This window comes from Myotis nattereri (genome assembly GCF_964212035.1).
Source record: "Myotis nattereri genome assembly, chromosome: 11".
Lineage (NCBI taxonomy): Eukaryota > Metazoa > Chordata > Mammalia > Chiroptera > Vespertilionidae > Myotis > Myotis nattereri.
Genome location: NC_138086.1, coordinates 79,942,229 through 79,970,080, shown reverse-complemented (window position 1 = coordinate 79,970,080; position 27,852 = coordinate 79,942,229). Strand labels below are relative to the sequence as shown.

Here is a 27,852-nt window from a genome sequence, read left to right as displayed (position 1 = left end):
ATTTGCATATTAGGGTTTTATTATATAGGATAATGTACTGTACTTATTGACTATGAGTTAACTATAAGATGATTGAATAGAATATAAAAATTAAGTCAATATAAACTGAAAAAGTAGAATATAAAAATTACCTTATGTAATCCTTATGCTTCTCAATTAGTTATAGAATCTTTTTTTTCTTGATTTTCCTTTTTGCATCAGATATTAATTTTTATATGTTGATTCTTAAAATGTTAGTCGTGTAGGAAGTTGACTTGGAAACATCTTTCAAAATCATTTTGTAAAGAATTAATCAGGAAAATGCAATATTTGACAAATAAGCGCGTATGCTGTCTAAAGAGAGACTGCGCTCGTAGATACCATCACCTCGCGAGCTACATTGAGGAGGACTGAGGTTGTAAAAGTCCTGCTCCTCCGGTCGGGGGAGCTCGCAGAGAACGCGCTCCTGCCGGGCGACCTCCGTCTCCCGCAGCCTTTATGACCTGAGCTCCCAGCGATGCTTTGCTGGGATTCCTCTGGCTGCGTGTGCTGTTCCTCTGCGTGCAGCATCTGGTGCGTAACAGGCCCCAGCAGGCACCTTCCCTCCTCGCCATCCGGAAAGCAGGAGCTGCTTTATTCACACAGACGATCAGTGAGGGGGTTCTTCCCACATTCCACCCGCGCCCTGCCAGTTTGTCGTTGTCAGGTTGATTCTAATGAACATAATGACATGTTGTCTTTGAAAAATACTTTGCCACTATCACATGTACGACTCCATAGGGAAGCAATATGGACAGAAAGGAGAGATCACATCCGTGTAGATTAAGTTCGACATGGAATCCAGTATCAGTAATAAACAGCTGCTACGATTCCTCTCTCCTTTCTGCAAAGAACTAGGAGTAGCGTGGACTGCGCTGGGGGACCAGCATGTGGTGCCTCCTGGTCTCATAAAACCCCCTTACATTTTATACCACTGGCTACATGATGTGTATGATTTCTTTATCTTCAAAATATGGTCTCAACAACAGTTGTGTTCACCGCGCCGAAGAAATTCTTCTGGGCGTGGTTGGTAGGCGTGTGTTACTTTAGATTGACATCAGCACTGGTGGCCGTTAAGGCAGAGAACTGACCCAGTGCCTGGGCCCTCGTTTCACTGAGCCCACAATGTGCCAGTCATGCTTCCCTTCACATCACTGATGTCTTGTTCCGTGGCCCACCCCCCACCTCACTTTGTTACTTGGCCCTTATCTTTTTAATTCTTGAGGTCATATTTTTTTTATTTTTTTATCTTTAATTTCTTTATTGGTTAAGGTATTACAAATGTGTCCTCATCCCCCCATTAATGTATTTTCTAAGTTACATTTCTCTCTGCTTTTAGTGAAAGCTGCCTGATGTTTTCTGAAGCAGCGGGACGGTGACTGAATAGAAAACTTGTCCACATTCCTCCCTGTCTAAGAAGCATCTTAAGACGGGGCCTGCTCCGGACGCTGGTCCATGGCCTTCAGGATCTGAGCCTTTTCCCCGGACTTTTTATTATAAACATGAGGACTGTAGCTTTAAACACCTGAAGCCAGTGCAGTGTGTTCCCCGTAAAGGTTAGACTGACCGTGACTCCTCCTGAGGCAGCGCCGCCAGGAGTCCTGGACGTGGAGAGACCGCAGTGACTTATGCTCCCAGGTTGTGCCTTTGTGGTTCTGAATGCCTCTCCAGGTTTTAAAGACAAATATTTAAATACTTGCTGTGCTATTTAAAACATGAGGAGACTCAAACATCACTTCCCTGGAGATCGGGGATTCCCATGTCATTCCCTAAAGCAGAGAGAAGGCCTCTGTCTGCACAGCCCTCCGAGGGAAGCAGCCGCGGACACCGTGGCCTCGTGCGTTCCCGGTCGTTTCTGGGAGGGACGATATTGACCATGCCTCCTGGGAAAATGTAACACATGGCAATTTAAAATAACGTGAGCCACGTGGTCGTGTGTGTGTGTGTGTGTGTGTGTGTGTGTGTGTGTAAGGCAAACCTTTCTTTTCAGAAAAGGGTTGCCAAAGTGTCCATCTAAAAGGTTGATTGCATTCATTTCTTTACACTGAGATACCTTTTGCATTTTTATACCAATTCCAGAGGCAAAAATGGACCCGTGAAATATAGTCAAACACATACTTGAAACTTCTTTTGCTTTCTTGGCACCGAAGCTACTCAGAACCGCCTAATTACAGGGCAAAATCCCTGTCCCTTTGTGTCCTGTGATGTGTGCCACATTCCGGTTTTAAGAATCTTTCCAAGTACAAGGAAACCGCCCTGGTCAACATGACACGCCAGGCGCAGCAGGGCCTCAGGCCTTGGTGGGTCGCCATGCCAGCAAGAGGGCGGGTTCAGAGAGGTGTCAGCGCTGGGCGGTCTGCATTCTCTGCCTCTCTGTCTGCAGATAATTGCAACTTACCGGTCACTCCCCGAGCTGTCGGTTTCTCGGGAAGTGACCCACAGCCTCAGCTCTTACCTGTGCGGGAAACTGCTGTCTCCCGGCTCCCCTTCTGGCCTCAGCCTTCCTTCCAGCCACGGTGCCCGCCTTGCTGCGCCTGCAGCTGCCTGGGCCGTGGCCCCTGCCAGGGCCGCCGGGGACACTGCAGAGCAAACGGCTCTGTTGTCCAGTGGCCTTTCCCTCCTGGCCAGTCCACCGGTCAGCGTCCTGTCCGAGTTCCAGCTTCGGAAGTTGCCTTGATTTGTCAGCTGAGTAGCTGACTCTCCTGGGGGTCGAAACTAACCCAGGTTGACAGAGAAAGAGGCCCTATTTTCTGCTTGAGGAAATGATTTGTAAAATGAGTTTTGTTTTGTTTTGACTTCCAACTGCTAATCCATAATATGTGACCACATTTAGAATTTGTAAAAGTGCATTTATGAGACTCAGAGGAGTGAGTATCTAGATATTTAGCATACGCTTATTAAAGAAGATTAGAGCCTCAATTCAATTTCGGTCATGCTCATTTTATCGATAGGAATGCACTTAGGTGGATCTATAAAACATCTGGTGGAGAAAGGTTAGACCCGTCTCTGCTTTCAAATGAGATTTTGTCTTGTTCCTGGGCTGACGAGTGTGAAGTGGAAGCTTACATTCTCTTCTACAGAAACATCTTTGTTCTTTAGTTTGAAAATTCTAGGAAACTGAAATAAACAATCCTGTCTGTTATGCATTGCCTGATGGCATATGTATGAATGAGTCTTGGGGAAGATGTGTACAGTATGGCTTCTTACCTGTTTGGACACAGTATCATAGCATGTTGGACAGCACCCATGAATATGGCAGGGCCCTAAATAACTGCAGGCAGTGCCGTGTGAAAAATTAGCATTTTGGATGGAAGTTAAATTTGCATTTTATAACAGTGTTTCATTCTAAAATTATACTCAGCAATTGTAACAGCACATAACTACCTCCAAGCTTAATTGCCCCTACTCCCTGTGTGAGGCGAATAGTGTTTAGTCTTAATGGACTAAATGGATTATGTTGCACAATTAAAAATCCCTCATGCATTGTGTGTGGGCTGTCTGTCATTAGTGTTGGGTTATTTTGTATGCAACATTGTGTGGAGAGAAAGAGTGTGTGTATCTATCTATATATCTATCCATCCATCCATCATTAGACTACTTTAAAGAGTTGAAAATAATGGAATACATTTTCTTTGATGTGAAAAATGCATATATATATATATATATATATATATATCTATATATATATATATATATATATATATATATATATATATTTCAGAGAGGAAGGGAGAGGGAGATGGAAACATCAATGATGAGAGAGAATCCTTGATGGGCTGCCTCCTGCACACCTCCTACTGGGGATCGAGCCTGCAGCCCAGTCATGTACCCTGACTGGGAATTGAATCGTGACCTCCTGGTTCATGGAGTAACTGAGCCACACTGGCTGGGTGAAAACTTTTTTTAAAAAATGAGAATATCCTATATGTGCAAAGTTTGATATCATGATTTTGTCTTCTAAACTTAATTGCAAATGGGTTTCTCTTTTTAAGATGAAATGCTCTCCCATTGGGGAGTCTGAATTGTTGCAGTTTTTCTAGACAGGTGTTTAGGGATATCATTAAGGCTAACACTGACACCTATACATTTATTTTATAGAAATAAAGATGTATACAAAGGTTTCTGTAAATAATGTTTATATTGCATTTATTTCTAAATGGCAAGAAGTTGGAAACAACATAACTTCCACTTAAAAAAGTTATAGGTACAATGTAATGCGAAGTAAAATGAAAAGGTAACCATAAATATATTCTGCATGATGTCAGTTTTATATGAGAAAAAACTTTGCACCAAATACATCTTCATTATTTAGTCTTAATATTGGCTATGTTCTCTCTAGGCCATGGGAATGTGCTTAATATTTTTCTTGTTTGGAATTATTATAAATGTTTTTCAAATTTTGTTGAGAAGGGATCTGAGCTACTTCTGTAATCAGAGTAAGTCAAGGTCAGTGTGATTTCAGAGGCCAGAGGCCACAGCAGGGTGTGCGGTCTCTGGACTTGCATTTCCATCCCTGGCCGCTAGGGGGCCTCAGCCCTTGGCGGTGAGAGCAAGATTCCAGTCCAGTTTCTGGGAGTCTCTCAAAGCTCCCCCCTCATTGTTCACAAAGCACATTCCTGCCCTGCCCTCTAGGAGTTAGTCTTTCCGCACTGTGTGCCAGGTCCTCGGAGGGCTCAAAGATCAGCATCTTATTTACATAAAAACCAAAAAAAAGTTAATGGCGAATAGCCAGTCTATATGTGTTTGTCTTCCAGGTAAATTAATGATGGCTGTACCCCAGAAAATTGTCACCATGCTGTGTTGTTCCCTTTGTAGGTGATACACAAGAAACTAGTGCCCACAGATAATACTTGATATGAAATTGTACATGATTATATACATGGAGGCAGACAGAGACAGGATCCGAGTGCAAGGCTGTCACTTGGACCAGGGAGGTCGGAAGAGAGCACAGACCACTCATTATAAATGTCCATTTACTTAGCAAAGTCCCAGGACTTCCCGGAGGGATAGAGCCTATGAGGAACGGGTCTGAACACCGTTCCTGTGAGAGGATCGCCCTCAGCCCCTGGGTTTCCTAGCGGGCCCGCAGGTCCCAGGCCCTTATCCCCCTGGACAGCCAGCCAGAGCCCAACGTCAGATCCCGCTTCCCTGGTACCGCAGGGCCCGGGTCGCCCTCCCCACAGGGAGGACACGGGCTGAGGGCTGTACTGCCGTGTGAGGACGTATTGCACAGGCTCACCCTCAAAACAGACCTGGAGCAGGGAGGCCACGCTGTCTTGGCGGGCGGAGGGGCGGAGCTCTGAGTGTACCTCTCCCCGGCAGACTTTTAATAACGACTGACTCAGTGGTTTTCCGCCCCAGCAGTCTCCCGTGTGAAATGCGAGCTGGAATTGCTACTGACGAGTTCACCGATAATCCCTAGCTCACAGCCATGAAGGCTCAGAGCACTGGGGCTCCACATGCCAGTTAAGATCCCGTTACGGAGGTACTGTAGCCTGCACTGGCCCACCCTCGCCATTTCTCTCCTCTCTGAAGTTAATTCAAAAGTCAGGTCTGCCGACTTCAGTGATAAAAACCGTTTTGTTTTTCCATGTTAAGTGTGGGCTTTCTTGATTTTCGTTTTCTTATCGTATTTAAAAACCAAGTTTCTCTTGGCTGATGTGATGCTTATCATTTCTCCTAAACAACATATACATGGTGGATAATCGTGCCTTTCATAGCCGCCTCCCGTGATTTATGTTTCTCACGGAACTTTAAGAATCTAAGTGAGAAATAAGGAGCTAGCCTGTCAGTACAGGACAAGTCAGAAAGGATGAGGCGGTTGGGTTTTAGAAATATCCATTAAAGGTATTTTAGAGAAGTGTGCATTTCATTTTTAATACTTTTCAAGCCGACTATTGAACATAATAGTGTGGCACAACAGGGCAAATGCATGTAATGTTTAATAGGCGGAGAAACAAGATTAGGTCACGAATGAATCATTGTCCTGTGAAATGAGTGAGGAACCTTTTCCTTCCCATAAAAAGCAAGTGCAGTGATACGTGCAGTCTCGTTAGTCTGAGTCTGACCGGGAAGGTAATCTGATGAAACGTGAAGAGTCTCTGCAATGCAGTTTCTACTTCAAAGAACGCGAATGAGCATTGGGAAATGTGCATTTGTTTCTGCTCTAACTAGATTTGATATAGTGGGGTGTGCAGTTGGGAGGAAAGGTACTCAAAAGGCAGTAATTCATGCTGAATGGATAGAAGCAGTCATTCAATGAAAAATTGAATTTTTAAAAAAATATCTTTTTATTAATTTCAGAGAGGAAGAGAGAGGGAGAGGGCAAGAAAGAAACATCAATGAGAGAGAATCATCAATCGGCTGCCTCCCGCACGCCCCCCACTGGGGATTGAGCCCTCAACCCGGGCATGTGCCCCTGACCGGAATCAAACTCAGGACCCTTAGGTCTGCAGGCTGATGCTCAATCCACAAAGCCAAACCGGCCAGGGCGAAAAATGGGTTTCTATAGTGTCCCAGACTTGGTGACTTTTGGAAATTTGGGTGCTTATTGTGCAAGGACCAGAAAGAAAAATATATAGTTCTCCTTAAAAGGGGAGTACATTTGTTTTGTACTGGATGTATGTTTGTTAAAAGTTTAAGCATTTTAAAAATATTTTATTGGTTTTTGGAGGGAGAGGACGGGAGAGGGAGAGAGAAAGATAAACACCGATGGGAGAGCGCTACATCGATGAGCTGCCTCCTGCACGTCCCCTACTGGGGATTGAGCCTACAACCTGGGAATCAGATCAGCAACCTCTTGGTGCATGGGACAACACCCTACCCACTGAGCCACACCAGCCAAGGCAAAACTTTAAGCATTTTTATTTGCATTTTTATATTCTCTTTCATGTTTCTAAGAAGAGTGTAGTGGAGAGAAATAACATGGCTCCGAGTTTACAGTATCTCTTGGTAAAGCTGGGTCTGTACACAGACTGGCTAATTTCCAAACTTAGCAAGAGAGGCCAGGCATACATTGCAAATGAAGACATCCTTTAGCAGAGCAAGAAGTTACAAAGGCTCCTGGCCTGGAGGCTCAGTTGATTGCAGCATCGTCCCATGCACCGAAAGGTTGCCGGTTCAATTCCCAGTCAGCCTGTGTGGGAAGCAGTAGATAGCGTTTCTCTCTCTCTCTCTCTCTCTCTCTCTCTCTCTCTCTCTCTCTCTCTCTCTCTCTTTCCTTCCCTCTCTCATTCATTATGATTTCTTTGTTGAAGAAACCAAGCCAGGTGTCCTGTACAAAGTCTCTCCCCGCTGGGTGTTGCGGATTCAGTCTGCAAGGCCATTGAGCCTGCTCTCTGTGTGCTCTATAATCCATGCAGGTGGGAGGTTGGATGTTTCTAGACATTGTAAAGATCTCGAGGGAAAAGAACGAAAATATCAGCTGGCTCATCCCAGGTGGGTGTCACGGAACTGAGGCCATCTCTCTGTCCATTACTAAGTCCAACAAATGCTGGCCGCGTCTTCCCCGCCAAGGTGCTCTGACCGGTGGCCCCAGCATCTCACGGGGAGTAACACTCACATTCTGTCTGCAGGTGCTTCTGAGCCCCCTGCCATGCAGGCCAGGCCACCAGCCTGCTCAGGGCCGCCCCGGACAGTTCTCTCTCACTTCTTGGCCCTGGCACAGGCACAGGGCAGCTCCCAGATGGGGAGCAGGCTTCCCTAAGGAGTAAATGCCATCTGTGCTCAAGTTTTCTGGACAGTCGCCACATACTAAGGGCAGGTGAGGCAGAGTTAAATGCAGCAAAGTGGCACAGAAACCCAAACACCAGTGAAAAGTGAAATCAGATTCTGACATTATCCGATTCCTGCTGAGCTGACGTGTGTGACTCCCGGAGCGTGAGACTCACCGGGGTGTCCGGGTGGTTTGAATAGAAAAGTTGGTCAGTCCTTTGTGCCGTAACATCCTCCAGATCAAAGGAGCCTTGAACATAACGGGGTCCCTGCTTCTTCAGAGACATGCTTGAGGGTGACTCAGATAGCCATCTATCGAGTTCCTTTGCTCATTCTGGTGCAAGTTACTTAAACTCACCTATAGCTTACGGATTTAAATATGGAGAGCTTATTTCCGCCGTCACATTTCAGGAAGGAAGTTTTCATTCTTTCACGTGCATCTTCTGTACCAGTGTTTTCCTGGAGTCATTTCCTAGTCATTTCACATCTTCTAAGCTGGGCTCCCACAGGACGCTCTAAGGCAGGGGTGGGGACCCCTTTCTCTGCCAAGGGCCCACTTGGCTATTGTAACATCCTCCGCAGGCCACCTCAAAACCAGCCTGCTCCATCTGGTCAAGCATTTCATGAGCTCACCCCTCATGCCTTGGCAGGGCCCGACCAAGTGGTTTCTCGGGCCTTAAATGGCCCGTGGGCCGGACGTTCCCCACCCCTGTTCTAAGTGGAAATGACATCCCAAGCTCCAAGTAGCGATTTACAAGACATTTTGGCTCCCGGTTAATTCATTGTACTTAGAAAAGATATACGGCTCTTAAACTTAAAAACAAAAAAAGGCGCATAGTTCTCATGGTCAGCATCAGGGTGGGATGAGTTGTGTTTCGCTTTCTGTCCATAACAACGAAGATGTCACCATCTACAAATCAAACCGGAGCGGTGCCTTTCAATGCCAACAAAAGCGGTGGGACCGTGACAGTTGTTCCTCTGATTGAGGGCACCGCCTTCTCCTGTTCTCAGGTGCAGGATACTGTTCCGGTTTCAGCCATGGAGGGGAAGCACTTTATATTCTAAATCGCAAGCTAATGAACGCTCTTTTCTCATTAACACACGCGACCTCTGTGGTTTTGCTCTTGCTGCCTGGCCCACTTTCTCAGTGTCTGTTAATGACATTGAAAACCTCTGTGTTATGTGAATTATTTTCTAAATGGATCCTTTCAAATTCACAATGGATGCTCATTACAGTGACCTGCTTGTCCTGCTCAGGAAAGAAAAATACCAGAATGAACCCTGCTTATTGTGCCTTTTCTGATTTCTTCAACATGTGTGTGAAATGACTGCGTTTATGGGGATCATGCAGGCAGCTTTGCCAAGCTTCTGATATTAGAGATAATACATGAGCTTCTTAGTTCAAATAATAAGCTATTGGCTGTTCAAATGACAATTAGTAGAGCTGGAATGAGAAAGATGAAAAATAGCTATAATTAAACTTAGAGGGCTCTGTCCTATTTATGTTCTTAATTTATGGTAGATTAAATATTCGTGTATTGTTGTGCCTTCCTGGATACACAGATGGGTATGGAATTTGGGTTTGACTCCAAACCTATAATGTCTGTAGTAAAATCCTAGAAAATGATAGTAAATGTGTTTCTAACTCTGCATATTAATTAATAGATTGAGTTCGTTTTTAGCTTGCTCAGGACAGATTGGTATCATGGCTGCACCTCTCTCCCTGTTCTTATCCTTTGATGTGACTAGTGTGGTGTTTACACTATACACAACCCAGGCACGTTTGAGGAAGCTCTCATTGACCAATCTAGGGAGTGATCATTTAGACCACTGACAAAAATCACTCCCTGATTAGCCAAATGAATAAGCAGATTTTTAAAAGCCGTAGAATTATCGAATATTAAAGCCAGAGAGTGCTAGGGAGATCATCTAGTTCAATCCCATCAGAGAGAAAATTAAGACTGGGTGAGATGCAGGGATGTGTGACATGTATTTTGCCAGTTAGTGAGAAGCCAGACTACACTTTAGTTTTCTTTATTTCATGTATTTGATCACCTTACCTTCTCCTGTAACTCATGCCAATAAGCATGTATTTACTTTTTTAATTCAGGTCATAGAGAAAGCAGTGAAATTTACCCAATAGAGTAGATGCAGTCTGTTTTGGCTTGTAAGGAATTTGTCTCCACAAGTATGGACCAGAGTGTCTTTTATTCCCGAGTTTCTTGGATCACACCCATGTCTGTCAGTAAAGTGATTGGTGGGCCCCTGGATAGCATCAGGGTGCAGGCTGGTCAAGCTGGAACTACCAACCATGTGGTCAGAGTGTCGGGTGTTTGAGTCACAGAAGAGCCTGACCTCCAAGGAGGGATGGCGGGCTGGAGAGTGAATTCAATCAGTTGTATTTTTTATCGTACACTGTCATGGCAAGTATAGCACTTTCCTGCGTTCTGAGAGTCATTCTAGAGAATTACAAACGGGATGGCAGTTATCAGAAGCCCCCCATTTGTTGCTATTTGGTTAGATATGCAGGTGACTTGGTTGGTGCCTCCTCTTCTGACGGGCTTCCGGAGCGAGTGCGGTCTTGGGGGAGGGGTGCTGAGCTCTTGTGGGGTCTGTGCTACTGGCCAGTGGTCAGCATCAGAATTGAAATATTGCAAAATGCTAGCTGGGGTTGGTGTCAGATTGAAGCATTGAAACATACATGTGGAGCAGCCCCCTAATACTCCGTGTGGCCTTTCCATTCATTCATTCATTCATTCATTCATTCATTCTGGTTTCAAATGTTGGTATTTTATTTTATTTTTAAAAATTTATTTTTGTTTTCTTTATTTTATTTCCATCACCATTTATCCTCCTCATACCTTCCCCCCACCTCTGTCACCACACTGTTGTCCCTGTCCATGAGATCTTTCTCTTTTTTGTTCAGTCACTCCGTCCCTGTGACCTTTTTATTGACAGCTGATGTGGTACAGAGGAACTGGTCAAGCGTGAATATTCTCCCGTTGACCATGATTGTTCGTAGAGAACTAACCTGGAATTCCTGTTCCTTCTCCTTTGGGCAGTATTTTGCTTTCTCTAGCAAGGAACTTGTGCTCATAATCATGGACTGAAAACTTAAGATATGCCAAAAGTAGTTTCCATATTTGAGAAGGTTTCCCCTGGTTTCTATCCTGCTTATCACAAGGCTAAACAAAATTTTCTGAAGCCTTACTACTCAAAGTGTAGTTCTTCGGCCGTGTATTTGGTCAGATAACATCTGGGGGCTTGTTAGAAATTGAAGACTTCATCATAATCTCTGGTTTAACAAGCTCCCCGGATGACTCATATGCACATTAAAGTTTGAGAAACTTTAATCTAAATTTTGGAGCTGATGGGGTAGATTTATATTAAACTAAAATCCAAGCCCTTTACTTGGGGAAAAAAAAAAGATGAAAGCTCTGGCTTATTTGTTGAGGTCATTTTTCTCAACAATCAGAACCCATTTGTAATGGACAAATTCTTCCACACCTACTCATTGTGATGATACTCTGCGTTTTATGACTTTTGGCATTTGTTAACATCTGTAATGTTTCAATAGAGCACACGGATATTAAACATCAATCTCTAGCTCCTTGTTCAATATGGTTGATTGAACAAATGCGTTTATCTTCTCTCCTTGAAATGTCACTGAAATACCAATAAGGAACAAAAAGAAAACCTCATCCCACAGTGATAAAGAGAGCGGGGGAAGCATAATGTATTCACTCTGAGATGTTAGCACATCATTTTAGTTGTGTAGAGAATCTGGGCATGAATTGTTTTAGGAACATAGAAAAATTAAGAAAGTAAAAAAAAATAAGGCAGTGATAACCTGTAGGGAATACAATATTATACAGGAAACAAAATGGAGTGATAGTCATAGTATACATGTGGTTCTGCTATAATTAATCATGATAATGTCTGTGTCTATGTTGACTTAACAAAAAGTTGTGGTAAAATTTTATTTGAGGAATAATTGGGAGGACAAATGTGGAGGGGTGTGAGGGAACTACATTCTTATTCTCCATAGTGTTATTTCTAGTAAGTACATCATATCTAAGATTGTAACGTAAGTATTAGTTGTGTGGATATGGAATGTGGTGTTTACACCAGAAAAAAAAAATAGCTGAGTTACTGTGAGTTGTCTCTCTTTTGCTTTCTCCCAGCAGTGACCAGGCCAGAATTTTTGGGTGCTGAGTGTAGAGACCATTGGATTAACAGTCAGAAGATCTGAGGGCTAGTCCTATCCTACCACCAACTAGCCTTGTATTTTTCAATTAAAGGCATACTATTCCATGATTCTTACACGTTTCATCATCCAGGTATCTTCCTCTCTTTAAGCATAGTAGACAAGGAGAGACTCTCTCTAGCAGCTCTCTCAACAGTATTAATTTTTGCTCCGCTTTGTCACTCAGCCATTGACCCAAGTGGCTTGAGAATTACCCTTTCAGGAGAAGAATAGGCAATTTTTCTCCCCAAGAAGCCAACCAGCCTTGGTAACTTGGAGGATAGCATGGAGTTATCTTTAGGATGAGTGGGGAGCAGCAGTTCCTTTAGGTAGATGGACATGTTTTCAATTCTCACACCCCATGACATTTGTGAGAATTCAGATATTTCCAGAATTGCCCAAAGCCATCTGGTCAAAGTGCTCGGCCTGTTGACGTCATTAACCCCTGCCCGATTATATTTCTTTGCTTCTCTTCATTTATGCTCCAGATTTGTATTAAGTTTGTTAACAGTAAATAGAGGCTACTCCGTGGAGGATAGTACCTTTGAAAGGCACGGAGCTGTTGCTATGGATTTCATGCAGGTCAGAACCCTGCAGATGGAGTGTGCAAGCCCATCACATCCAGTCTGGACTCACCGGAGCTCAGGAACACACGATCCTGCCCAAAAGGGCCACATTAGCCAGGTCATTGCCAGGTCATGTGCCGTGTGCCTTTCCCAGCCAGTCTTTTAAAGCGCAGTAGAGGGAGCAGGTGATAGCAGCACGAGCCAACATTTAACGAGGGCAAAGAAGCAGGCACTTCACGTGGCCAGGCTCTGTCCCCCCCTCTCTCCCTGGCCCCCGCGCCACTTGTTGTCTGTTTCTTTGTTCTTTCCTTGCCTTTTAGTCTCTTGTATCTCACTTTTTGGGGGACTAACTTGCTCTATCTGTGTCTCTCCTCTTTCTTTTCTGCTCTTCCCCCCCCCCCCCACCCACTCCTGTTCATTGCGCTCAAGAAAATAACGTAAGTAGGACGTTGAATTGGAATCGTAACCTGGGTTCAGGACATGAGACCGTTTCGCACCAAAATAGCGATAGAAGTGAAATTAGAGTTTCAGTTTTTGAAGAAGTTGTGACGCCAACAGTATAAGGCAGTCTTGTCTGAGAACGGACCCTCCTAGAATAGATTCTCCTCTGGCTGGGAAACTGTGAGGTGAACCACGTTTTCGCAGGTGGAACACACCTTAATAAGTGTTCTCTTTTTCAGCTCAAAATAGGACTTTTCATTAGAATAAAAATGGTGGGTTTTTTTTTTTCTATTTTAGAAAATGGAGACTTATTGCTGTTTTTATACAGAGAACCGGCACTGTTTTATGTCGTCTGTGTCAGAAAGAACAGCTTTCTCGATGGAGATGACTAACCTGTGTCGGGCTCAGGTTACTCACTGTCACCTGGAGTTCTCACACGACACACCTGGGAGCTGCCCAGTTGCTCGCACATTCCTTCTCTCTTTCCTTCGCAGAGTTGTTCTCCCATAGATAGCTCTCACCTCGCGCAGGCAGGGCGTCTTCCTGGCCCATCTTTGTATACCGGGAAGCTCCTAACATTTTAATTTCTTGGTAAATACCACTGGACAAAGAAAGAGCAACCTGGCCCAGTCTCAGGCCATTGTTCTAGTTTATTAGAATCATTTAGGGTTTTGGCCTCTGGGTAATGGCGCCATGGAGATTCCCAGAGCAGTGAAATTGTGTCCTAATTTAGTCTTTCATTAGCTCAGTTCCAAAAAGTGTTCTGCACTGTACAGTGTAAATAGGGCAAAGACAAAAACGCAAGGTTTATCCCTTCTGCTGGTGAAACACTAGCCATCCAGTGGACATTATGTGTGTTTGTTCGCTCACTTATTCTCACAAAAGCCAAACAATTTAAAATGAAGGGATCAATGGAGATCATTTTTAAAAATCATGTTCACTGACAAATATTTAGCAATCTGGTATTTTCTGCTGTCTTTGTGATACTTAAGGCATCATAATTTTAAAAACATACACATTTTTATTGATTTCAGAGAGGAAGGGAAGAGGGAGAGATAAAAACATCAATGATGAGAGAATCATGGGTTAGTTGTCTCCTGCACACCCCACACTGGGGATGAGCCTGCAATCCAGGCATGTGCCCTGATTAGAATTGAATCTTGATCTCCTGGTTCATAGGTTGATGCTCAAGCACTGAGCCATGCTGGCCGGGCTGTCATAGTTTTAATATTTGAACATTTTTCCTTCCTAGAACAGGTGGTTCTCATTTGCCTTGAAAGGATTTTACAAGGGAACTATATTGCTGGGTGGCACACAGATGCTAGGCTGACCACCTACTTTCTGGCCTTCTCCACTGGCAAAGCAGCTAATTATGCTTTTCGGTTTGTAAGAACTGAGTATGACTTCAAATGAGTTAAAAAAACAGGGGGAGTGTTTTTCAGTGGAACGTCATCTCTAATCTTTTTTTTTTTTTTAAGCCATGTCCCCCTTTTCCCACTGGGCTACACTAATTTATTGTAAGTAGTTTGCAGGGTTTTATCTATAAGTTACACCTACTTGGAGCAAACAATGTCATTATTTGTTTGTGGTTGGCTGGTAGATTAACCAAAGAACTTGTATGCATATATGCACAACCCATAGACACAGACAGTAGTGCAGTGAAGGCCTGGGGAGGGGTGGGAGTGGGGTGGAGGAGGTGGTGGGGGGACATCTGTAATACTTTCAACAATAAGGAAATGTTTGAAAAAATTTAAGATGGGTTCAGCAGTTATTTAAGAAGCAGTGAATTGTACGGGGTGGACAAAGGTGGGTTTACATAATACAAATAAATAATACAACAGTTAATAAATAATAATACCAGATAAACTGTGCTTCGTGGACTCACAGCTGGTAGGCCTACTTTTGCCCACCCGTGTGTTGCCCGTGTCCTAAAAAGTAGCTGCCGCAGCTGAATGCTGAGACACACTGTTTCCTCCCGCCTGTGGTCCTGTGGCCCCCGGGGCTCCTGCAGGGCCCCGAGAGTCAGTGCTGGCGGGATGCGCAGCCATGGGACAGGGCCAGCGCCTTCGGTTATTGTCTTTGCGAGACTGTCGCCCTGGTTGAGCTGGTGCTGAGCAGACAGAAGCAGAGGAGAGCTGTGGCCAGAGGCTCTTGTTTCCTCCGCCAGAACAAAGGCCGCGGGTTACTCCAGGCTCCTGGCAGCATCCACATGCAGCAAATCTATGGGAAACACTAGACGACACCTTTTTGCACTGAGTACCTGTCCACAGAGGTGCAGGAGCGCATCTGTATTCCGGCTGCATTCCCTAGCGAGATGTTGAAAGTAGTTTCTTAACTCAGTCATGTGAAAGGTCTCCCCAGAACTCCACACTGATTTCTGTCCTTCTCTGGTAAAGCTGTTGGAATGCTACTTGGTTTTAAGAAGCTGAACTGCTTTTGACTTTGCTTTTCTCATTCAAAGCACTGAGGTGGTAATTTAATATCTTCACCCCTCAAATCAAATCATTCTTTTTTCCTCTCATTTGCTCGGCTCCTTGGCTTATCAAGCTTGATTACATGTGCCTTTTCTTACTTTGAGAAATGCGGCCTGAAAGTGTAAAATGGAAAAATTGATCCTCCTAAGTAAATGAAGCAATATGGCAGTATTTTGGGTACGTCTTGTTTTGCATGATGGAAAATTGTAATTCTGGCTGATCATTTTTTTTCCGTGATTAGGAAATGGTGAAATGAATCATTGGCAATAAATAAACACCAATTTAAAAAATTCTCTTCTTCAAACAAAAGGAAACATCTTTTCAAGGCATCTAAATGGCTCTTGCAGCGTGATGCTTAGTATACATTTGCTATAGCATGCGTCCTTCTTGGAAATTGATTTTAATTTTGCTTGCATCTTTACCAAACCATTGTAAACGCTGCCAGAGAACGGAGGTGGAGGAACTGTAACGCCCTGCCTTCCACAGTCTGTTGCCTTGAGAAGCTGCATTGAGCCACTGTAACTGCTACATTCCAACCTGACCAGAACTATGTTTCCGTCCTAGATTTATTCCCTTCTCTCTGCTGGTAGCAGGTTGAGCTGTGTTCCCAGAAAGACATAGTCAGGTTCTAACCCAGATCCTGTGAAGGTGGCCTCGTTTTGAAATAGGGTCTTTACAGATGTAATCAGAAGAAGTGAGGCCATATTAGCATTAGTCCAATGGATGGTGTCTTTAATTAGAGGAAGGTGGGGGGTGGGGGAGATCTGGGCATGGAGACACAGTGGTGTGGGAGGAAGGCCATATTGTACCTTCTTCTAGCAGCCCAGCAAACTAATACCCTGTCCCTTTCTTTAAATGAAACTCCAGGACACATTCCCAGCTAAAAACCATGCAATCTACCAATGGATTTTCTGGCTTAGAAATTTATAAGGAGTTTATCTGAAAATCTGATTTTGTAATTTTAAGCAAGTTTTCTACTTTCTGAAAGGTGTTTAGTTATAGCACCTTTAAATACTTTATTCTACGGGTTGGTTATATGGATTATGGCTACTAGAACTAACTCTGCTTTTGTCATTTTATTCCTGTCTACAAGTAGTGTTTTTATTTTTCTCCAGCTTCAGTGTATAAAATAAACCAAGTTGGTGGTCAGCTTAACTGCACACCAAGTCCTCACTTTTCAAAGGAACACACACAAGCAGCCACAATTGTGTTGCAAGGGGCCTTTTCTTCCTTTTTTTAGAATTGCATGACCTTTCTCTCCAGTACAATACTGATAAGCCCCCACACAAGGACCTAGTTAGCCATGCCTTCGTCAGGGTGAAATGATATAATAGAAGTGGGGGTTGTAGAACTAAATGCGAATATCATTGTAGTTGTTCTGTTTAGATGTGTCCCCAAATGACCATTTGGGATAATCAATATAGTAAATATATCTACGACAACCATATTATAAAACAAAACCAAAAACAATCTTTTAATTATTTGTTATAATTTGTTTTGGGGAGTTAAAAAAAAGGAGAAAGTGAGAGAGACTGGGTCAAAGAAAATGTCATCGCACTATAATCCCTCTTCATTGTTTCCCATCTCCTGGAATGTCAACATTGGGATGAAGCCTGAGTTGCCACTTAATGGGGACATAAACAATGAGGATTGTTTTCCTGATATTTGTAATGGCTGTGGGGACATGTTATTGGAATTTTCCCTATAGCAACATATGCTTTTAAACTTTTAGTTGTTTTTATTTTTTGCTTTATTGTTTACTGACATATCTCTTCTGATTTTTCATGTATAAGGCCAAACTATAGGATTTTAAGGATTTTCTTCATAGTTGTTGGAAGATCTTATAAGAATTGATAAAAGTAAATTGATTCTCTTTGTAAAATATGTTAACATTTTGTCAATGCTAGATTACCTTCTTAAATTGAACTTGTATTTCTTGGGTGATCAATCTCTCTGTGTTTAAAGTAAAGGAAATACATAGTTACCCCTGTTTCTCTGTCTACAAATAGTTTATGGCAAGTAGACATGTTTCTTGATTTAAGCAGTGTGAAGATGGTATTTGGCTAGTTTCTATACGTAGTACAGAATAAATAATCAATTTGAATTAAGTTCTTTTATCAACATGTTGTGATAAGCAAAACATTTTAGACCAAGAAAATAAATCCATGATTTTCTGAGTTTTATGATTCTTTGAAAGTATGGATTGAACCTGGGACTCCATTAAGTAACATAGTTAAGACATATTTGTGAAAACAGTGATATACAACCAGAATGTCATTCGGTAGAATATAAGCCCCATAATGATGAAAAGTATGTCCTGTCCTCTTCCTTTTTTTCCGGTGACTAACAGCCGTACAGTAAATATTTGTTGAATGGAAACAAAAGATAGTTCAATGAGCAGAGTAAGGAATTACAATTGTAAGCTTATGCTTGCTGATGTGTAGTTCCATTTAACACTTTTTTTATTTAAATAAAATAAAAAATTCAGAACTGAAGTCAGTATCAAAAACTGATCTATGTTCCATTAAATGCATTTCTTTTTTTTTTCTGTTCAAAATGATCTGCATGTGATTGGTAGCAAATTACAGCCTGGCATCACTGACAATAACGCATTTCTCTCCATATTGTTTTAATGCATTTTTATTCTTATTTTCAGAAAATTTGAAGTTTATTTTGTAGTGTAAATTAGAAAATATGTAATTTCTTAAAAATTGTTTTGTGTGAGAAAAAATGTTTTCTTCCCGACAAGTTGAGGAGATCATTGGCATTCATGGGGCCTAACCTTTAGAGTTTTGTTATAGGTCAAGTTTGCTGGTACATCTATATGGTATCACTAAATTACAAGTTCTTTGCTTTGAGTACTTCAACCAGTTCTTAGCTGATTTTATGTGAGATTTAGAGGGTAACATAGGAAATATGAAATGCCATTCTTGTTATTGAAACAAATGTCTTTTCTCTCTTACTGGCAGTGTAGATTAAATTTTAATCTAGTAAATATCATCAGGTTTTGCTTTGAGCATCTATTTATTTGAGTATCTATTTATATGTATTTATTTGGCTGTAACAAAATACTTCATTCCAATGATCATTATTAGGTGTCTATTCAGTGTACTTATTTGTTACGGTTTTTCTAAAAAGGTGCAGCTTATAACGGAATCCAGGCTTTATGCTAAGTTTTTTATAGTTCTTTATGCAGATGGATTTAAAGGACGCATACGAGATCCCTGAGAAACTCCTTGCTGACCTATGCAATACCTGCATCCTAATAGGTCATATTTCAGCTCCTCTATTTTGACAAATAGCCTGGCTCTAAAAAGCCCTGTCCGTGGTGCTGAAACATCTCATGATGTATGAGTGTGTCTTACTGATAAATTCTAATGTCAGCCACTGTGTGATAGCGATACATCAGGTTGTACAATTTATGTTTGGGAACCACATGGAATGAGCAAGTCTCCTATTTTTCTTGGGTTAAATTAACACAGTTTGTCCTTTCATTTCAAAGAGTTCATACCAATTACTTTCTACATAGTGAAAACCAGCTAGGGTTTAATTAGAAATTGTCAGTGCTGCCACAAAGGCGGATGCCTAGTATTAACCAATGAATGGATGTGACTGTAGGACTGGAAACATTTCCTCAACAGTGGCATGTTGACGCCACGCAGGAAGCTACTGTAAGAAAAGTTAAACATTTGATTACGAACAGGCACAGCAGCAATTAACATGGAAACCTGGTGGCTTTGTAGAGACAAGTGATTTGCCTATAAAAATATAGCTCATTATCTCAGGTGTTTTTTCATTGTTCCAGGATATTTCTTTTGTACACAAATACATTTATTTTGCAGGACTATGGGATTTTTTTGTTTGGAAATATTACTAAAACCCTAAAAGATAATGGCTTTTTTTCCCCCAAGTAAAATCCATGCGGTTTCTACATAAGACTCTTAAATAATTAGTTATGTTCTTGGCACTTCGATTCAGTGATTTTCAATTTTTTTTAAAGTTGTGTTTTTCTGGTGCTTAAATATAATCATAGAGAACTGCACTTAATTTTTTTTTTTTTTTACCTCTAAATTTGTCTGAGAAGCTTGTTTCATTAAGAAAACTGTCCTCTTAAATTTCTGTTGAACTCTGGGATTTTCTGATTCATGCCATTTTATGTTGGGTTGAAGCAAGAAAAGGGGAGAATTTCATAAAATTGAACCTATAAACTTGTACTAATTCAGTAGATTTGAAAGAAAAAATCAACAATTTTAGTCTTGGAAAAGCCGAGTCTCCTAAAAATCTAAATTTCATTGTTATTCTGGGGAAAAACCATCTACTTTGATCATAACAGACTTTAAGCCAGCACCTATAAGGTCTGTTGCTGTGCACGTGTCTAAAGTCCTTCTTTGGGGATTATGTAGAACATGTTTCGTTGCGATGTTTGCAACACAGCACAATATTAGATTTTTTTTGCTTGTAATTGCAGTGAAGTGTATTAGGTACTCAGAATCACAGAGAGATTTGAAGATAACACCTAGATCATAAGTTCTGCCAAAATTTGGCAACGTTTTCTGCAAAGCAAGCATCTTAAAGTTGAGTTACTAGTAATTATTAAAATAAGACCTTCAGTTCCTCAGATATTGATTTACATTATGTGAACTTAATAATTAAACCCACTACAGAAGTTTCTTGTTAAGAAAAGAAAATCTTTCAGTTAATAGGGGATTTCTTTACGTCACTAGTTAAGAGGTTAATACAATGTTATGGTTGCCTTTCAATATTGATAAGGTGCCTCCTCAAATCCAGTTTTGTGCATTATAAAAATGTAGCACCAGAACGCAGTGGGCGTGTCTTACTCTCAGCCCTTCAGGTTTCATTATAGATAAAAACACTTTTCTAACATGTGGTCATTTCAATGATATCTGGTCAGATGACATTTCCCAGAAATTATTCTTTATTTAGAAACAAAAACAAGACAAAAGCAATTGATTTTAATCCAAAATGTATTTTTTTCCTTATAAAAGAGGCCCACATATTCACGGTGTCTACTCTACAGAATTGGTCCGTTTCATTACACCACATGTCAATTCAAGTGTATCTGGTCACGGCAAAAACTCGTGGCTAATAGGTGTAATACAACACAGTAGGAGGTATTGCTCAGTTCAGCTACTCTTATATACTTAAAAAAAATACAGAAACGTGTTTGTTTGTTTTTTGTCCACTGTAGTCCAGACAGAAAAGTTACATGAAAGTTCTAGAAAATGGACTTCTTTTATTTGGTTGCCACGGTACCCTCTGACGCCAGTGGATTAAGACGCTGGACTGGTACATGTTCCCACTGGCCGAAGCAGCCTTGGTGAAGCTGTACCTTCCTCCCCGGAAGCCCTGTTCCTCTGCCTTTTCCATTCCCAAGCAGGACGACAGCCTGGGGCTTCCCTCCGAAGGAGTCTGGTTGGTGGTTCTCAGGATATATTTGTCGGCACCCCTATGGCAGTTGCCTTCACTTCCAGTGCTGCACTTTGTTCATTGCCTGCTTCCCAGAGGTCGATGAGGGGCGGGTAAAGCTCGCTGAATGCGAAGGTTGGCTTCTGTAAGTAGTTCCTCGCATGGCCACGTCCAGCTTCCCCGTTCATGTTTCGCGAGAGGCAGCTGAAGAGACACAGCACACCGATAATCCCCAGGAAGCCCGCGAGGCCGGCCACGAAGGCCGGGCTGTGACTCCGTCCGTATGCTTCTCCATCGGGGTCCAACCCTTTCGTGGTGACATTAACACACTGTTTCCTGGTTTTCTGGTCGATGGTGGGGCTGTCGATACAAATGTTATACTCGGTCGAGGGGTTCAGGCGAGACAGGTTGTACACCCTGACGCTGGATGGTAGGCGAGCGCTGTGGGCGGCACGGGACGTGTCTGCCTTGATGAAGGTTGTCCATGTCACGCTGGACCTGAGAATCTTGGAACTCGCTTTCCAGGACACCAGAACGGAATTGGCCCGGACATCTTTGATTTGAATGTTCAAGGACCCATTGTTATCCTGGGGGAACGAACCATCCACTTTGATCATGACGGACTTTAAGTCGGCGCCCACCAGATTCGTCGCCATGCATGTATATACGCCCCCGTCTGCAGGGACGATGCCACTTATGTCCAGGGTGCCCTCAGAGTGCACGTAGAACCTGTCCGTCAGAGTGTTAGGCACGAGCTTTTGACCGGAAGGTGTTATCCAGGAGATCTCAGGCTGCGGCTCAGCCGTGGCTCTACAGTGTAAGGAAACGTAGCTCCCGGCTTCTAAGTCCAGGTTGGAGGGGAAGCTCTCAGGCGCGATGAGGGGGAGGCAGATTTCCATCATCTCCCGGAAATGCACCTGCCGGACGTTCTGGCCTTGGAATTCGGGCGGGTCCACGCAGAAGAGCGACTCAGGCTCCATAAACCGGATGCTGGTCTTGTTCATGTTGATCCAGCGGATGACGCAGTCGCACCGGATGGGGTTGCTGTGGATGCTGATCTCCTTGAGGCTGGGCAGGGCCTCGACGGTGCCCTGGTACAGGGCGCTGAGGGCGTTGCTGTTGAGCATGAGCGATTCCAGCCGGGGGAGCCTGAAGAACGCGTTGGGGTGGATGTACGACAGCCGGGGGTTGTTGGTCGCCTCTATCTTCCTTAAATCCGGCAAGTTATCCACGGCAAGGCCGTCGATGGAAACCAGTTCAGGCATGTTGTTCAACCCCAGCTCCTTCAGGTGGAGCATGTTGCTAAAGTCCCCCCTGCGAATCCTGTGGATGGGATTTTTATTGAGATCCAAGAATTTGAGGTTTGCCACTTTCTGCAGAGCCGCCCGGGGAACCTTCTGCAGCCTGTTGTCATAGAAAGAGATGCTCTCTAAGTTCTCAAGCCCAGCCAAGGCGTCGTCGGGTATCTCTGTGAGGTTGATGCCGGCTATCACCAGGCTGCGAAGATTGATAAGCGGCTCAAAGTTCATGTCTTTGATTCTGATGATTGGATTTTCCCCAATCATCAGAATCTCCAGGTTGGGGAGAGCATCAAACCACTTCCTGTCGATTGTCTGCAATCTGTTTGAATTGAGGTGCAGTCTAAGAAGATTGTGGAGGCCAATGAAGGCTTCGGGTGAGATGGTGGACAGCGAGTTATGATTGACATAGAGCTCCTGGAGGCTGCTCAGCCCGGACAGGCATTTCTCCGGCAGCTCCGTGAGCTTGTTTTCCTCCAGGTACACGGACAGGAGCTGGGGCATCTTTCTGACGCTAATGTTGCTGACTGAGGATAGATTGTTTTGCGATAAGTCCAGGCCAGTGAGGTTCACTGGAAAGTCCGTGGAGTGTTCGATGTTGGCGATGTTGTTCGTCTGCAGGAGCAGGACCTGTGTGTCGGCAGGCAGCCTGGCTGGGAAGTGGATGAGACCCACGTCGTTACAGTCCACGGTCCACGCATCCATGTACGTGGATCGGGGTGTAAACCATGGCCTGACCTCACATGTGCACGATGGTGGGCAATCCGCTTTCTTCTCTCCGGCGTGCACGAGCGTCGTGATTGCCAGGCCAAGCAGTACGTGCATCCCGAGTGGCATGTCCTTCATCTTAGCTTCCTCTGCGGAGATGTCCCGGGCCCTGGAGGATTCCACAGTCACTGCTGGTCGGTTCAGCGGGAGCTGACGGATGAGGAGGGTGGCTCATTTGTCAAACGATGAGCGCCGTGGAGCCGCAGGGCTTTTCTCCCTGGGACAAGGTGCCGGTGCCCCAGTCGCACGGTCCAGAAATGTCACACATGTTGGGAGAGAGAAAGTGGCAGTCGCTTCTCAGATAGGATGCCGAGGCACGTTCTGAAGAGGGAGCAGGGGTAGATGGTCACGGGAAACGGAGCGATTCATTTATTTCAGAGGGTAAGATCCAAACCCCATGGCGGTTCAGTCTTTGCAGGAACAGCAGCGTGATGCTAACTGTAATAAAATAAAATACAAAAAAGAGAAGAGAAAGAATTAGCCCAAAGGAAAATAATACCCGTAATTAATATCCATTAAGTAATTACGGTGATCTCATCTATGACGTTCTTCGAGTTGACAGTTAATTCAATATGTTTCAGTGACATTAGCCTTGATAGTGATTGGCGCTGACACTGCACAGGCCGAGAAATGGAAACTTTAGAAGGCTGAAATTGCATTAAGCATAACAGACACGCTTCCCCAATATTTCTGTTATTTCTGATTTTTACTTGCTTATAGCTTGTAATTTTGTTATTGTATTTGTCCTTCTCTTTGATGATTAGTGAATGGAACAAAAGGAAATCTTTCAGTGTGGATGGTTTCCCCTCTTACAGAGGCAGAATTAAAAGGTTCTAGAGAAATGCTACTGTTTAGTTACAAGCAAATGCACCAGCCTGTGGCCCTCCGGTGCCCAGGAGACAGCTGTACAAGGAGCTGGGGGTCCTCGCAGTTGGCAGGACTTCCCTTGTCATTCACCCCTCTCTCCAGCCTCCTTCGCATAAAGGGGCCTGGAATTCTGCATATTTGGGAGAGATGAGGTCTAACTTGCTGGGGACGTACCTGTAGATTTTCATTTTTAAGTGAAATTCAGATTAATGTTTGGCTGTTTCATCTTCCCTTGAAAATAACTTAGATTCCATTAGTCACTGACAGGGAAAAAAGTAACTTTATTACAGCAATAAAACAAGCCCTTAGATATTCCTTTAAATGGACACCGATGTCTTTATCACATAAAAATAAGCAATGCAAAGCCAAGTGGCAGTGTTGATATGGGCTGCATCTCAAGGTGGCTCACGACTCTCATGTACACGCCATCAGGTGACTGCTGCCAGGGAATGGCCGGCGGGGGGGCGGGCTGGGCCACTCCTTGTGGGCGGGAGCTGTGCTGCCAGCACTCAGGGTCTGCCGAGGTATCAGACTGTGAATACCGCTCTTTCTTTTATCTCTGCCCAACAGTGATGTTCCTGATGCATCTTTGACCGACTCACCGATAAGACAGGGGCTTCAGGGACAGAGACAAATATATTTGGAGATGTGGTCTCTATGGAGAGAGAGAGAGAGACTCCTTTCTTTAGTAAAAAAATAATTCCCTTGTTTTTCAAGATTTGAAAACATTTGCAATTCAAAATCACACCTGATTTTCCTCTTATCCTTCATTTTAAGAGGTGTGATTTTATCCTGAAGTTCAGATAAGTACTAAGTTATTTTGAAATAAAAGTGTCTTTGCTTTTCCTTTTTCCTTCATCAGTTTGCTCATCTACATTTTCTTGAACTTTCAGCTGTTCTTTTAAATTTTATTTTTCAATTACAGTTGACATTCAACACTGCTGGGTACTGGTTTCAGCTGAAAGCGTAGTGGCGGACAGTCGCACACTTTGCGGTTACCCACCTGGCACCGTCCATAGTTATTACAGTATTAGAGACTGTGTTCCTTGTCTGTGCTTTACATCCTGCGACTGTTCTGTAACTACCAGTTAGTACTTCCTGATAACTTTTTATTTATTCATTTTTTTAGTCCCCACCTGAGGATGTTATTCATTGATTCTAGAGCAAGAGGAATAGGGAGAGATGTATATATTCATCTTTCTCACATAACTTAAGCGATTTGATCTGTTTCACTTCCTAATTTCAGTGTTTAGCTGCTTTGGCTTGATAAATGTACTACTTTCCCAGAATGTGTTACCTGTATACTAAAGCCCAAAGGTTTAAGTTTGAGGCTAATATAAAGGAACATTAGACTTTAAAGGAAAGTCAATCTAATAGTATGGCTGTAGTTCATCTCTTATTTGTTCAGTCAGCATTTAAGGAGTGCCTTCTGAGTCCCAGCTCTGCGTTGATAACTGGAGGACAAAGAGTTGACAGCCCGGCCGCGTGGCTCAGTGGCTGAGCATCGACCTATGAACCAGGAGGTCACGGTTCGATTACTGGTCACGGTATCGAACCCTAGGAGGGGACTTGCAGGAGGCAGCCGATCAATGATTCTCTTTCATCATGATGTTTCTATCTCTCCCTCCTTCCTTTCTCTCTGAAATCAATTAAAAAAACAAAAAGCCGACTTAGACATGCGCTTTTCCCTTCGCTGGTGCTCCGTCTGCAGGGGGAACACGGGCAACTGCATGGTCACAGTTCTGTGTCGGGGCTGATGAGGGAGCACAGGGGCGGCCCCTGATGAAAAGGAAAATAGAAGCCCGTGGCCTCTTCATTCCCAGCGGGGACAAAAGGCCTCGATGCAAAGGGCAGGACATGTTTCTGCGAGTTCCCGTGAATGGCTCCGGTGAGCGCTGAGCAAGCCTGACTCCTGCCAATGAAGGGGTTCGATAAACGCTCTTTGCCCAGAATCCTTGTCTGTGTCAAACTGCGCATTAGAGATGCTAACCATGAAATGTGTGTGTGTGCGCGTGTGTGCGCGCGCGCAGGGCGGGGGTGGGGGGGTGGGGGTGAGGTTAACAGTGCTGCTTTTTATGCTGGAATTATTCTCCTGAGTGTTTCTGAAATGTGTATCTGTCGAATTAGAAACTCTTTTCTGACCTCAGTGCGTCATTCATGTAGCCAGAGGCCAGAAACAAGCACATGCGAATGAGATTGATCCTGGAAGCTTCTGGAGATCAGGAGTGTTCTCACAGTGGTGAGCAAATTCCCATTTCACTGCCCCAGGTCGGCAGGAAGGCATGGCCAGCGCGGGAGGCCCGCAGAGGGCATGGCGCTGTGCCTGTCTTTGTCGTAACGTTGATTTCTCTCCTGTCTTTGGAGCTGATTACGATGCTCTCGCTGATGGACTATTTGGCATGGGTAGCTTGCAGGCTAGTCCAGCCCAATATCTTACGTGCTTTATGGGTTTCAAAGCCCTTTCTTATTCATCGTTTACTTTATACTGATATTGACCTTGTGAATGGGAGTGGGGAGGTGCTCTGGTTCCCACGTTTTAGGTAAGAGTGCGAGACCCACGTGCCTGAGGTCACATGGTTTATAAAGGATGGTGTAGGATTGGAGCCAGATTTTGTCTTCAGGGCTGTAGCTCTTTCCAGACATCCACATCGCACATGCATGTGGAGAAACGATGAAATAATTTTACCACAAAATAGGGTAGCCATTTTCCTTCTCCGCCGGGCTGGCATTTCCCTGGTCTTCAGCTTTTCCAGTTTAGAAAATTGGTTTTATTCATCTACTAACAGTGGCGAGCGTCTGTTCCCCACTAACCACACTCACAAGGGACAAAGCCACGCCGCCCACGCATCGCAGAGAGAGGAAGGTCCGGGGAGCACAAGTACCCGCATCTGCTGGTCAGAGCTTTTGCTCCATTAGGAAAAAGTACTTGGAAATGCGAACAATGAATTTGCAGTTTGCTCTTGAAGATAGAATCGGAGGCAGGGACATCAGGTTAGAGTTCTCAACCATCAGAGTCATCAGAAATGAGAGCCTGGCACATCTGCCAAAGGAGAGAGTGTGTTGTCACAGGGCTGGGCCTCGCGAGCCTGGGGGCCCCTGTGCCGGAAGCTGTGCCTGCATTCATTCTCGCCCACCCTCATCTGCGTGGTAATCATGTGCTTGTATTTCTCGTTTTCTCTTACTGGACATAACATGATTAGACATAGATTAGATTATTGCCTCAATAGACATGCAGTTATTAGATTCTTAGTCCCTTACTCGATGATGAGATTTTTATTATTAGGGACTGTGTTCATCTCTCTTGTGATTTGATTATGTTAGTACATTTGCCTGGTTGATTAGCACCTCGCCCACTCCCTCCAGTGCACAGCTCATTACACCAATGTGTGCTGGACAGTAACTCACAAACGTGTCTTTCTCTGATTCATGTTGAATGACAACATATGGAATAGTGATTAAGGTGACTTTTTCTTCTTAAGTCATTAACAATAAGAAGCATATTTAAAAAAGGTTAGAAAAGATATGCCTCAGACGTTTACGGAATCTTTTTCTTGTTGCCTGATTGTTAAAACGTGGGAATATCACAGTTGCGCTGCACAGTGTCACCTGCCAACCCGACCTGTTTACATTACAGGCACTGTTCACAAGCCGAGCGGTCCTTCAGGGGCACCCTCGCGCCCCACGAGAGAGCAGCTTCTGCTGTGGCCACCCAGGGGTTTGGGCAGAATAACAGTGACAATGGTGGCATTCATTTTAGAAGGACAGACTTCAATCTGTGTTTATAGACATCTATACAACATTGTTTAAACATAACAATAATTATATCATTAAACATAAATTGACCAGCTTACTCCCATTTTTGCCTGTGGGGAATTTTAATGCCCTCAGCCCTCTCACTTTTATTCTCTCTCTCCTCCAACTTCACCTCTCCTACATTCCCCTCTTTAAATACATTGGAAAATAATAATGAACTCCTTGAAAAATGTTTTCCAGCTTAAAAACTTGAATTACATAATTATGGATATATTTATAGA

The 27,852-nt window shown here is 43.6% G+C and overlaps 2 protein-coding genes across 2 annotated transcripts in view; one reads left to right on the top strand and one right to left on the bottom strand.

Moving 5' to 3' along the window:
• The window catches only part of IMMP2L (inner mitochondrial membrane peptidase subunit 2), a 486,662-nt gene that overhangs the window by 201,694 nt on the left and 257,116 nt on the right, over nt 1-27,852 (top strand). The gene's annotated exons all lie outside the window — the stretch shown is intronic.
• On the bottom strand, nt 20,372-23,387 carry LRRN3 (leucine rich repeat neuronal 3). Its single transcript, XM_081102272.1, has one exon. The coding sequence runs from the start codon at nt 23,027-23,029 to the stop codon at nt 20,903-20,905; it is 2,127 nt and encodes a 708-aa protein (XP_080958398.1). The 5' UTR covers nt 23,030-23,387; the 3' UTR covers nt 20,372-20,902.

Excerpts from the sequence above, each read along its gene's own strand:
- LRRN3 (XM_081102272.1), bottom strand. The coding sequence starts at position 23,029 with ATGAAGGACATGCCACTCGGGATGCACGTACTGCTTGGCCTGGCAATC.